We start from the raw sequence: 13,769 nt of genomic DNA on the forward strand, positions 1-13,769 counted from the left end.
CAATGGCCGAAGAATCGTTGTGTGACAGTTTATGTTAGGAGTCCCGAATGTTTTCCCTCTCCCCCTCCCCTTCTTGTCTGTTTTCAGGCTGGGTGGAGCGGTTTCCTGACTCTTCTCCAGTCATTATCCACACCTGCTGTTCTCCTTAAAAGCCTGATCAACTCCACTCATTGTCGATTTGTTGTTAACCCCTCGTGGTACAGCCTGGCTCTTATAACTCTGTTTGCATGTTTGTTTCCTCGAACCTATTTCCTATCATTTGTCTTTCCTGCAGATCACCTCTTGGATGCCTGCTCGTGCCACCCACCCTGCTCCAGTTTGACTGTGTTTGGCTTTCACATGCACCCTTTGGCTCTGTTCTGAACTTGGACCTCAGTAAACTTGATTTCCACCTCACCCTATTGTGTGTGTCTGCATTTGGGGTCTCAATTCGTGTCTGCAGTGCCTTATAATTTAGGTTTAGGCAGTATTGTCAAAATAACAAAGAAAACAGCAACAACAAGGAAGAAGGCAAACATTTAAGGAGCTGACCCAATGTAATTTTCTAAGAAAATAGGATTTCCGACGGCCCGACAGCTCTTTAAAGAGTGCAGTTACTGAGGTTTTCCCACGTGACTTTTTTTTTGGTTCTGATCGCTGCAATCTGTGTACACATCAGTGTGCTGATAAATATTTAGTAAACAGCACATGTGGCATTTAAAACCTGAACAAGACAGGCATTTGCCATGTGTCCAGCTTATGGTTTACATAGTGGAGGATGCTATGAAGTGGAGGAGGAGCGGCATCTCTTCTGCATGCTCCACGTTCAAAATTGCAAACGCACTACCCAAACCCTGCCTCCTCATCTTTGCTCCGTCCTCCCTTGGCCGTGATTGGCTTAGTGTTCTGCAGAGTTGCCAGCAGACCCCCGGCGGTTAAGCCAATAGGCACTGAAACCCCACCCAACATTAACAATTCTGTAAATGGCCTTTCTTTGGGATTTCTTGCCTTGGAATCGAGTCTTTTGTAGATGGCAATACCAAGGTTGGCCTTATTCATGAGGGGAAATGAGTCATCATACAGGAATGAGATTCATACACCTGAAGAGAGACTGAGTAGAGCTGAACACCTCAGCAGGACATAGAACAACTCTGCTGCCTTGAAGACCACAGAGTGTGCGTTAGCAGACTCCATCACAGTGTGGTTTTTGACAAAAACAGACCAAAAAAAGCTGTAGGGGGTGGAGGGTACTCAAAACAGCAGATCGATTTTTCATGCCCCTCTGCCCTCTTCAGAGGACATCTCCAACTACCTTCAAGCAAAACATTATCAAAGTAATGAAGTGTCATTTGCTCTTTTAAATTAACACACTGCCGTACAGCTTTATTGCACCATTGCTTTGTTTTTTTAACTTGCATTGTATGACACAAAATAAATAAATGTAAAATTGTTTACATTCGTGAGATCAGCTACAGTGTGTCTTTGCATTAAACCTCATCAGGCCATTTATGTTGCTTGTTTTGTGCAGTTAAGAATAATGCATTCATTGGAAGTGATGATCTATCACAACATTACAAAAAGAAAACCGGATAATATCAGAAACATGTTTGTTGTGGGACTACAGGCATTTTTTTCATTGTCACAACTGGGTCATTGGCCAGCCTTATAATCCAAAAACACAACTGTGATTTATAATCTGACAGGACGATGTGAAAGCCCAGTTTCTTGTACAGATTCACAGCAGCCGTGCGAATGGCACTTGTCTGTAGCACCAACTCGGAGAATCCTCGTTCTTTACAGAAATCAATGACAGTGTGGGTGAGTATGGAGCCCAGGCCCATCCGCCTGAATGATGGTGAAGTGCTCAACCTGGTTAACTCCCCTTGCTTCACTCCTTCCTTTTGATTGGCCAGTACAGCCACCGTTCCAACAATCTGGACCGTCCCATCGATCTGAGCTTCTGCCACCCAGAAACAGTCATCTGGTCTGCTCAGATAGCTCCTGGTGATGTCCTGCATGTCTGTCTGGAGTTTGGCTTGGAGAACTCTAGAATACAACTGGTGGCAGCAGTAGAAGATGAAACCCACCCAGATTCCCGGCAACACCAGAGCCCCCAACACAGAGCCGAGGAGGACACCGGCAGCACTCAGAGCCACGGTGATGAAAATATACAGAGGAGTTGTCATGGCATTGTAAAAACAAGGATAAATGTGCTCCAGCATGCCAGTGCTGAACAGCTTGTGCACCTCCGCTCTGTCTGAGGGTCGATACTTTCGGATCACCAGCTGCATAACAGAACTAAGGGAGAAAAATATAATTATCTCAACATATCTGTAGTTATGAGAAAATCTCCAAAAGAATCAGAGAAGTTTGAGTCTTTCTTCTTTTCTGGTTTCAAACTGGTTAATGTGTTTTACCAGAAACGTTCCTGCTATGAGGTAACTGCTAATCACGGCACAAGTGATATCTGTTAACAAATGCCTTGACCTACCTTTGTGCCTCTTTTACCTGAAGATGAACCAGTAACAGTCAAAAAGGAAATTCCCTGCACTTGTATCTTCTGAGTGGCAAAGCCTTATACACGAAATGTGCTGCTTCTGTAGCAAGACCTTGCTTTAATTGATGGTTGCGTTCTACCTGAAGACCTGATAAACTTGTTCTTGTGAAACACCCACAAATGGAACTCTTTAGTTCCAAGGCCAGACAATCAAACAAGCAAACTGGAACTTTTAAACTGCTGACATCAACAGCAGAAGAACTTACGCATAAAGCGCCTAGATGCAATTTTGATTGTAACAGATGCTATATAAATAAAGATTGATTTATTGACTGACTGATTTTTCATTGCGCATACATACCTAGAAACATGATGGAGTTATAGGTCCCATGTAATTCCATCATCATAAAACTGGATCGTGTGGATGTTCTTGGCTGTTGGACAGTCCACAGAGACAAGCAGATATGAGAACTTAAACAGGTCTGAGCAGGAACTGAAACCTGGAACAATTTCAATGTGGGGCAACTAACCTCAGCACAAGTAATAAATCAGATCAAATGTCTTCGACTACAGATTTCCAATATTTTAAGTATTATTTCCAAACCAGTCTGTCTTTTTCCCTCCAAAATTTGGAGTGCTGAGTGTGAACCTGCATTCATTCTGCAGGGTTTCATATATTTATGAGTTGATGGGTGTGATTAAAATTATTGTATGTATTTTGTTCATCACATTGCTAAAAAAAAGGTGAGTGTTGCATAGCAGAAACTGAAAGTGTTAGCAGAGATTGTAAGTCCTTGAGGGTTGTTTGGCAGAAGAATAGGCATCCATCACCTTCCAGGCAGATGTGTCACAAGTTGTCAAACATCTTTTCTGCTGCTGCATCATTTTAAGCAGGACTTCAGCTGCTATGGAATAATACAGTATTTTCACTCACATCCATCATACATAAAATCAACTTAATGGTGACATAATCATGTGCTGTTGCTGTAAACTTTTTAACATGTTCTCATTGCAGAATACTTGGAATGCTTTGGATGCATCAAGTCTTTATCTTTTTAAAGAATTCAGAAAAGACCGTCACAGCCTTTTGCTAACTTTTACCAAACCTGCTTTAGAGACCACTGTGTGTGGTCAGTTAAACTAAAATTTTCCATATGTATTTTGTTTATTGTAATGTCGCATTTTATCACCTTTTTCTCGTGGCTTTTCTCAAAACTTCAACCAAATGTTTCTTTTTTTAGGATAGGTGGGTTGGAGGGGGTCACTTGCTATTTATCTGTTTGCCAACTTTATTGTTTTCCTTGGGGATAAATAAAGCATTTTCAATTGAATTGAATTGAATTGCATCTGTTGCCCCAGACTCTGAGTGGACCAGTCCAGGCCACTTTCTTGCCCCAGTCTGCCCCTGCCACTGTGTGTGTGTGTGTGTGTGTGTGTGTGTGTGTGTGTGTGTGTGTGTGTGTGTGTGTGTGTGTGTGTGGTGTGTGTGTGTGTGTGTGATTCATCATCATCTCCATCGTCTGTCTGACGCCAGACGTTTCAGAGACCTAGACTGGTAAGCTGTCTCTCTCTTTGTAGTTGAACTACACTCAAGCGAAACTTTTCCTTATACAATTCCATGAATCATTTGGAGTAATACTGTGGAATTACTCACACTCAAACATCACACTATTATGCCTTCAGTGGGGTTATTTCGCTTTTGCCGGCTGTTTGTATGTGTGAGTGTGGGCCCACTGAGTTGTGAAAGAGTATTGAAAAGAGAAATATTTAATTTAGGGGAGTCCAGTTGACATAGAAAACTACCTTGGAGATGGGAGAGACCGACTCCCCACCCCACCCCCACGAACTGAGCCTCAATTCTCCTCTGAAGGCCTCGGAGAGAATCATCCACAAACATCTCAGATCCGGTGGATGATAGGGTCATCTAGATTACTTCACAGATCCCTCTTTTATCTGGAGTCGACCACCAGAAATGGAGTCTAAAGTGTCATGAAAGGTGTTTCCAATTTTATTTATTTAAAAGAATGCATTCATCTGTTAGCATAATGACGACGTTATTTGTGCATTTTGTTTTGAATGAAATCAAAACCAGTTCCAAACAATGCGCTGCACCTTTTAATCCAAATAAACCAATTTTGAATAAAAATAATTAATTTTAAAAAGCATTGTTGCTAAACTGTGCATAAAAACAGGGTTGACTAATTAAGGAACAAAGCACAAATAAAAGCCAATAATGGGGAAAAAATAGATATTAAAAAAGAAGCTATAAATTTAGTTCAGAAACTCGTTTTTTCTGCATCTGAGGAAACACTATGTTCACTTTCCATCCCAGTTTCTGTTGTCATCTGGGTCAAAGAATGGGACAGCGTGATGGTGGGGGGGGGGGACCAGGAGGACCCTTAGCTTGATAAACACTTTGGTATCCAGCTCCAGAATTTGCTTTTCTTCTTTTTCTGCTTTGTGATGAGAAGAGCAAACAAATATTTTAGATTTCACCTCAAACAGCTGATATTTTAAAAAACAAGTAGATTTGAGGGAACTGACCTGAAGCTGGACCTTCTCCACATGGAGATGTTGAATCTCCTGCTGCAGTCTGGTCTCCTCCTTTTTTTCCTCATGTACCTTTTTCTCTGTTTCGATCATCTGGTTTATAATGTTCTCCCAGTGGTCACAGAGGTCGTACAGCTGGTTTATGGCCGTGTTATCTGGTCCACAGGGCTCCGTGCTGACACTCTCTTCTTTTCTGGAGAGTTGTTTCTCGCCCTGTTCAGCCACTATTACCTGGAGCGCTTTCTCCAGCCTGGAGCTCTTTTCCTCACTCTCTCTCAGAGCAGCCTCAGTCTGGGTCAGCAAGGCCAAGGTGTCCACATGAGCTTCACTCCTCAAGCTCTTTTCCCTGAACTGCTCCTCTCTTTCTGGCAGGACCTCTCTGGGTTGTCCCACCTCCTCTTCAAGGCTCCCTTCAGAGTTTTGCAGCTCTTGGGAGTCATTAATGTCATTCAGAGGAATCTTGATCTGAAGGCCGATGTCGACTTTCATTGGCTGTTCATCAACCCCATTCAGTTCGTCCTGGATTTCAACAGTCTGAAGGCCGATGTCGACTTTCTTGGGCTGTTCATCAACCCCATTCAGTTCATCCTTGATTTCAAGAGTCTGAAGGCCGATGTCGACTTTCTTGGGCTGTTCATCAACCCCATTCAGTTCGTCCTGGATTTCACCTGTCTGAAGGCTGATGTGGACTTTATTGGGCTGTTCATCAACCCCATTCAGTTCGTCCTGGATTTCACCTGTCTGAAGGCTGATGTGGACTTTATTGGGCTGTTCATCAACCCCATTCAGTTCGTCCTGGATTCCACCTGTCTGGTTGAAGCCTTTTCTCAAATCCAGTTGCTGTTGTTGAGACACTATCTCTTCATCCTTTTTCTTGTTCAGCTCTTTGACCTGCTGGAGTTTGTCGTTTAAGTCTCTGTTGTGCTGTTCAGCATAGAACACTTGTCTTCCCAGCTTGTCACATTTCTGTTGCAGCTCATGGAGTTGTTTCTTCCAGTACGCCCTCTCTTTAAGGACCAGGCCATTTTCTGGACTCTCAAAGTCTCTGGGATGCTCTCTCGGTCTCCCCATCAACTCTGTCTCTGCATTAACAGTCTGAATAAACAAGAAAAAATAGGAATAAACATAAAAGAATACATCAGTTAATATTCCTATTTTTGTAAATGCACTTTAGAAAAACATTTCCAAATAAAGAATAAAATATTAAAGCAACCCAAACCAAGACTCCTCTCCAAATGTTCAGTTCCCAAATAAATTTAATTTAAAATAAATAAACCACTATGAGGAAGCAAAAACAGAATTTATCTCATATCACTTAAGAAAATCAACAGGATCATCTTACCTTTCTGACGTTTCTCTTCTGTTGCCACATTTTGGTTTCTTACTGAGTTAAATTCTTACTGTTGTAGCCAAAAGTAGCAACACTCTCTCACACACAATTTTGTATGCTTTTGTATGCGAAATGCTTGAGATAAATTAAGTAGATTATTTTTTTTGTTTAATCTTTGGGTTGTCCTTTTGTCTTTGATCCTTGCCTCATCTTCTGTCCATTGATCTGTGATTCGTGACGTCATCGCACGCTACCTTATATCCCCAGAGGACACCATAACGTTTAACGTTGTAATTAATCACTTACAGCATAAAATATCACATCAACGCAAGGAATATATTTTGGGAGATTCCTCTGCATTATAATGGAGCCGTTCTTACAGAACATCAGGACCCCAGAAAGTCAAAGTCTGACAAAATGACTTGGCAACGAGTTGCGCGCTCCCACTAGTTGTTTTTTTTTTTTTTTTTTTTGAGCGGTACTCATGTCCTGAAACAGAGATATGGAAATGTCCATTACGTTTTTTCCCCTTTTTATTCGAGTTAATTGGTGACAGATTTCGTGTTGTGTGCTTCTTTGTGAATGAGGGATCGTGTTCCCTATTTCGTGTTTGGTTTATTCTCATTAAACGGGACTTAAGAAGACCCCAGTGCAATTGCGAGTGTGATTGTTTTGGATCTTTCTTCGACCTCCACACAACCAAGACTGTTACAACACAGATGACCTTCTGGATGCAAGGGTGGGCCTTCTACACTGTACATGTTTAGCATGCATGCCACGCACTTAATCACTGTTATTTAGAGTTATCATCGATGCCATGATCATTATCAATGAGCCATAAAACCAGGAGAAGGCTCACAAAGAAGGGGAGAATGCTGTATTCTAATCTGCTCTGCTGTCATTGTGGAGGTTTTCAGACAGAAGTCATGAAGTACAGGAAGTTAGGAATTTTTAAGCTCAATATATTCTCATTAAACGGGACTTAACTTTGATGCACAACATGGGTCAAAAATGACCTGCATTCATTTTCTATGTGTTTTTAGGCTGGGTGAGTTTCTTTGCTGTATTTTTTAAAATCAATTCATTTTTTTATTAAATGTCCCAATTATAATTTTAATATCTTGTTTTTGATTAGTACAAGGTCAATGCTTCCATTGTCTGTTTATTATTTTAGGAATAAAAATAGATTTTGGATTACTACACCACATGGGTCAACAATGACCCATCTATCCAAGTGTGATTTTGAATTAAATTACTTCAAACTATAACAATAATTTGCTTCAAATAATCACTTTCGCAATGCTTTGGGCCAAATAATCATACATTTTATATTTGAAATGTATTTATTTGTCATCCGTAAACATGAACATTCTGTAGAATGTTCTTGTCCTTGTCAATGCTTTTCCACTTGTTCCCTTTTGTTGTGGTTGCTCTGTGTCCCTCTCAATTGGTGCAGCTTAGAACTTCCTCAATGATGTTGTCACTGATGAATTTATCCAGGTGTAGGTCCTGGGCAGCTCCTCAGAATGTTATGGCTTCTTATTCTGCTGTGAGTGGGGGGATTGTCATTACAGTAAGACCCTTTTTTTACTAAATCTATTTGACTGGGTCTGAATTTCCTCTTCAGAAGACTCATCAGATGAGCCCCCTTTGTCATCAGAAGAGTCTTCTTCATTCAGGAGAGACACACCCATAACTCCAGCTTGACCCTGAGGCACATAGGCTGGGTCATTATCATCATCTGAGATTTCAGACTCAGAATCAGGACCAATTCCATCCTCATCTTCCTGATCTAGTCCCTTCTGCAGCATCCCCACAACCATTTCAGCAGTGAATCTATGAACAGCCATGATCTGAATATAGAAAAGCAAATGCACAACATATTATCATCAGTATACAGAGACAAGCCTGATAGTGGGGCAGCAAGGTTATTATCGCTGCCCCCCTAAAAGTTATTATGATCTTGAGGCATTTCTAGTGACAGGATATGTCAACTGTCGCACTAGTTTAGCTTTATTTTGGTGTCGTAGCTAAGATAGATTGCTAGCTACAATATAATATGCTAGAACACAATATAGCTTTAGTGATATAAAAAGTGTTTTTAATCAAAATGTAAAAAAGAAAAATATACAAGAAGGATGAATTATGATCAAAAACAAGTTAATTGAGGAATACCAGGAATGCTGAGTAATAAAATTAATTAATTGCAAAGATAAAGCAAATAAAAACTCACTCTTGACCCATGTTGTGCATTAAAGGGTTAAACAAGCGCAGATTTTAAGATGAAGTTCTGCCCAAATATCGGTGTACATTTTTTATTTGATTGGTCTACTATATATCGGCTCTAGGACCCAGACGAGCTGCAGGCGGCGAGCAGACACCGGTTGATGTGACGGTCCAGTCGCTATTACACATCTAATTTCCCGACAAAAGAAAAAAGGCAGCGGTTCGGTCCGGACAGCGAAACTCAACCCCCAGACCAATAACTCAGGCTGAGAGAAAGTTTTGATTTATTTTTTTAATTTTATTTTTCCGTTTTCTTGTCTCTCTCACAACGTCTGAAGAGAGAGCGGCTCTGACGGCGACCACCATGAGCCAGAGGTTCACCGTCTCCAAGAGCGACGGCGAGCGCAACCCGTCAGAGATGCAGGGGGAGGTGAACCAGCTGTTCGAGGGAGACGATCCTCCGACACGCAGCGCCGCAGAGGAGGAGGAGGAGGTGACCGGCGGTGCCGAGGAGGAAGAGGTGGTGGTGGTGCTGAAAGGTAGGCAGAGAGACACATGCCGGCATCGCTCCGTCTGTTAGCTGTGAGCTACCAGGACTAGCATGTGAGGATGCCTGACTTGTTTGACATGGCCTCGTCTGTGGACAGATGTGACTTGAATCTTTAATGTATTCATTTTGCATCTGGACTGACGTACCGCAGATTTGTTTTTAAAAGCAAAAACAAACAAAAAAAGCACCCCACACATATCTCTGCGTCACTGCTGCAGGTGCAGTGGTCATCCATCATCGAAGTTGCATTTATGCTCGCGTCAAATTTCAGCCAAATAAATCCTGTTGCATTTTCTACAGGGTTGATTTCATCTTCTACTGGGAGGGTAAGTCATGCACACTCTGAAGGGCATCTGTAGCCCCCAGTTGGAGCTGCTCCCCAGTAATATTTAAATTATTGATATGCAATAAAAAGTGTCCTCTGTTGGGGTAAACCTACCTCAGCCCTGTCTGCTGTGACCCTACAACATTCTGGATCAGTCCTGTCACCAAATGAATGAATGAAATAATCCAGATGCCTGAACTGAGTGCAGCAGCAACAAGCAGTACTGAAGGAATTCAATGCAATGAAAGCCTTTAGTGTTATTAGTGATTAGCATTATAGGAAATGCAGTAATTCGGGGCCAGCTAGGTGCAAATAAAGATTTATCCATTAAATGAATCAGTATCTTTCAAGTGTGTAACTCATAGTAGCCTCTGTATTAAAGGACATTCTATAGCTCCCTAGATTCCTATTTCACTATTTAAGGGCTAAAGCAATTAGCGAGCTAAGCTCTCAGTTCGATTCTCAGTTTATTTGTAATAAGCTGTGTCCAACACGAGGTACAATATATTTAACCTGCACAGTCAGTGTTGACAGGTTCCCACTATTGAATCAGCAAAGCTGATTGAGCGTCGCCGCCATTATTTCCTCAGCAGAGGAATCGTCATGACATCTCAGCATCAGTAGGAACAAATCTTCCCATCTCCTTGGGTTTCCCTCAAGATGGGGACTATTTTGTCGAAGGACCTTCCTTCGCGTTTTTTAACGCCTAGACTGAGCCGCAGCCTTGTGTAGACGTCTGTCTCCGCATCCACTTGACTGGTTGCCATGGTGACACAGTACATTTTCCACCAGAGTTTCCTCCGAATTGTACACACACTTCAGATAAAGAAGGCAGGTGCTGTTATGAAATCAAACCCTTGTCTATGTGGTGTCATATGGACATATATACTGTATATATGTGGGGTGTTTTTTGTGTGTTGTTCTGCCTGCCGCTGCGATGGAACAAAATAAATTGTTAGACATCACTTGGTCCTCTACCACACCAAATGTTTTCTGGGTTAACTATTATAAATTTTGATAGATTGCATTCAAGAACACCAACAAACATTGTTACAGTCTTTGGATGATGGTAAGTAAAATATTAATTTTGACATTTTATGTACATTTTTGAAGGATTAGTAGTAAAATTCAGTTTACTGTCACTGAAATACAGCTACAATTTGAACCCCTCTCTGGTATTCTTTATATACTTTGTCAATTTTTAATTTTTTTAAATAAATGTTAGGGTTTATTGTTTTTTTGGTATCTGTTATCTTAATGCAGTTAATTAAGAATGGGATGAGAGCCTCTTTTGTTCTTATTTAATATGGTTGACTATAGCTATTTGAAGAATTTCCCCCTCTTGGACTGCACATGTCCTGGTCTAGATGAGTCCAAGTCAAAGGGGAATTATTAAAATTGCTCTGGTTTCTGTTTTTTGACCCTGGGGGAGATGTGGGTGATGACTGGCTGCCGTCTGGCTGCCAAGTGGCCTTTTTCCCCTGGAGCTCACAGAGCCGCTGCAACGATCGGTTAGTCTCAGTCACAGAAACGGGCTCAGGCTGAGCTGCATTTTTCTCATCCTGTTATAAACTCTAAGTCTTTGTCAGAAAGCCTTGAGTGAATTGGGGGTCATGCACGTCTGGCCTGATCCAGGGCAGCAGCCCATGAGCATGGCATTGTCTCGCCATTTTCTTAGAGAAGCAACATCCATCTGAAAAATGCAAACTCAAAACGCTTCAGCATCTCCTCTTAGATATTACTACTCTTGGGAAACAATTGTCTCAAAACTCTTGGGAGCGTCTGTCACATGAAGTATTACAGGAATCTGCAGTCTCCCAATTTTGAGCCTCTTTTTAAAAAAGTAGCTGTGGTTCCGTAGGGAGTTTCTTCTCTTCGACTTTGCCCAAATCTCTGTTTTATGAAAGGATAAAGTTGGCAATATTCTGTAGTATGTTTTCTCCTGTTTTCCAATGGTAAAATGTTGACTTTGGCCATTGATGTAATGAAAACTATGAGCAGGTGATCATCATTATTATTACTACCCTTAGTAGTAGAAGTGATAGTATAGTATAGTATTAGTAGGAGTAAAACGATTTTATGGTCTGGACGAGAATTGTAGATACAGAGGAGGGATAATATTGGAAGACTAGTATGAGGAATAGTAGTTGTTCAAGTAGAAGCAAAAGAAGAGGATGAACTGTAGTGTGGTGTGTATATATATACAGTAGATTTGACTAATAGGCATGAGAATTAATAGGAGTTTTAATAGTAAGGAGTACTATGACTAGTATTGCAAAAGTAAGAATTGTAATAGTAATAGGAGTAAAAATAGTGAAATATGGGTTATACCATACTATTATACTCTTGATTTTAAAAGAGTTTTAGCTGTTGGAATTGTAATACTGGTAAAAGGAGGTGAAGTGGCAGGTGTTGTCAAAGTATTAGCAGCAATGATGCATTGATAGTATAGTATAATATAGTATAATATAGTATAGTATAGTATAGTATAGTTAGTATAGTATAGTATAGTATAGTATAGTATAGTATAATAAAGTTGTAACTGTACAATCTTAAGGAGTAGTATAAATTCTAGTTAATGAAGGAGAGGTAGAAGGGGTAGTAATACTAGTGGAAAGACTACTATGAGGACTAGTAGTTGTAGAAGTAGTAGCAATAGAAAAGGATGAATTGTAGTATGTCCTAAGATTAAGAGGCATGCGGAGTAATGGGAGTTTTGCTCACAGAAGTAGAAGTAATAGAGTAATAGGACTAATAATAGTACCAGGAGGATATTTTTTGTCGGAGGAAGAATTGTAGGAGTAATGAGTGGCACTAGTTGAAGTAGTAGTAGAAGTAACAGTAGTATAAGTTGGACTTGTAGCATTTGTAAGTGGTAGATGAGGAATCGTTGTGGTCATAAAAGTCGCAATAAAAGTAAGAGTAAAATAAAGTGCTACTAAAAGGAGGAGTAACTGGATGTAGTAGTAGTCTCTGTAGTATTCACAGTAGTAGTATTACTGTAGCAGGCACAGATGATTATCCTGTAACAGCCTGAAGCAGTTTTGCTGCTGCGATCATTTCCTGTCTGCTATCGGGATCAGGCACTTGTTTGTGTTCAGGCATCTCTGCCTGTGAAGTAAACGAACGCCGCATAGTGTAAATACTCTTTGATATGGAGACGCTTCCTGATGGCGAGTCCAGATATTGTGTCACAAAGGCCTATTGTGGGTGACTTTAATGGCAGGATGAAAGTGGTTTCAGGCAGTCTTTGGAAGAGTGCTGAGCCCTGATTAGGATTTTTGTGGACTATTTTATCTCCACTGTTACAAAGCGCTGCATCATCCCACTCCTTTTTTGTCATAAATAGAACAAAATGCGCTGTCATGTACTGTTGGCGGCAGGACAGCCTTGAAGTTTAGGAAGTGTCTCTTGGTTCATTTGGCACAGGTTAAATTTTCGAGTGCCTGTGCCTATTACAAAACCATTTTCTATGATGTGTAATGTTATGTGGTCTGTACCCTGTTGTGATTGTACAGATGAAAAAGCATAACTCCAATGCCAAAAGTGAAACTGTTGACATAATTATAGGCTGGGAAAATACTTAAAACAACAGCAACATGGGCGATCAATCAAGATTTGCAGGTGCAGAGCCTTTAATGGGTTTTAAATGACACATGAAAACCACTTTACCTTTGCAATTGTTTTCTTCATTCCAAACACATTAGAAAGCTGGGCTGCGCTGTTAAACTCCGGCGGTAATCAGCCATGGCGCTCATTTTTGGTCTGTTAACGTCTGGAAGAAGAGCATATTGGAGGATTTACAGTGTGAGACCGCATGTGGGCTTGTTCGTGTTTCGTTGTTGGGCTGCATCACAGCTGTTCTGAATAAAGCTGTTTAGAATAAAGGAATTTGAAGAAAAGGTAGAGAAAGACCCCAGCCACGGAGAGGGCCGCTCAAAGCAACAACTGAGCTTAACTCCAGTCTATGAAATGACCCTCAAGAAAGGATTTGGTTCTGCTTTCTGAAGGAATGCAGCAGACAAATCTTTAAGAAAGTGAGCCAAATTCAAAATCATAAAGGTATTCATCTGCAGACTAATTGTAGTTTTGATCAGGTAGAAGAATTTTAAATAAAAGTTTGTTAAAGTTAAAGATTTTTTAGCTGATAGTATTTTTTAATCAATGAAAGTGTCAACAGTGGGGATCTAAGATGCGATTGGGCGTAATGACACTAAGTAAACAGCAGGGGGCAGCCAACTAATTGTTTTCACAGAAGAGAAGCACAAGACCAGTTTGCCGACGTGACATGACAAGTAGAATAAAAGCAACA

General features: G+C 40.8%; 2 protein-coding genes across 3 annotated transcripts in view; one reads left to right on the top strand and one right to left on the bottom strand.

Moving 5' to 3' along the window:
- Positions 1-1,372: 1,372 nt before the first annotated feature.
- On the bottom strand, positions 1,373-2,706 carry LOC130524401 (putative N-acetyltransferase 8B). Its single transcript, XM_057030502.1, has 2 exons — positions 2,471-2,706; positions 1,373-2,277 (listed from the first exon to the last, which is right to left on the bottom strand). The coding sequence occupies exon 2, from the start codon at positions 2,268-2,270 to the stop codon at positions 1,575-1,577; it is 696 nt and encodes a 231-aa protein (XP_056886482.1). The 5' UTR covers positions 2,271-2,277; positions 2,471-2,706; the 3' UTR covers positions 1,373-1,574.
- A 6,073-nt stretch (positions 2,707-8,779) lies between these two features.
- Positions 8,780-13,769, top strand: part of slc12a5a (solute carrier family 12 member 5a) — a 103,453-nt gene continuing 98,463 nt past the window's right edge. Inside the window, exon 1 of one of the 2 annotated variants that reach the window (XM_057030487.1) lies at positions 8,780-9,121. In XM_057030487.1, the coding sequence (XP_056886467.1) occupies positions 8,947-9,121 (175 nt within the window). In that variant the 5' untranslated portion in view covers positions 8,780-8,946. The remainder of the gene's footprint in view (positions 9,122-13,769) is intronic. The other variant, XM_057030488.1, reaches the window with a different exon arrangement.

The sequence above is a fragment of the Takifugu flavidus genome, chromosome 4, assembly GCF_003711565.1.
Source record: "Takifugu flavidus isolate HTHZ2018 chromosome 4, ASM371156v2, whole genome shotgun sequence".
Classification (NCBI taxonomy): domain Eukaryota; kingdom Metazoa; phylum Chordata; class Actinopteri; order Tetraodontiformes; family Tetraodontidae; genus Takifugu; species Takifugu flavidus.

Excerpts from the sequence above, each read along its gene's own strand:
- LOC130524401 (XM_057030502.1), bottom strand. The coding sequence starts at position 2,270 with ATGCAGCTGGTGATCCGAAAGTATCGACCCTCAGACAGAGCGGAGGTG.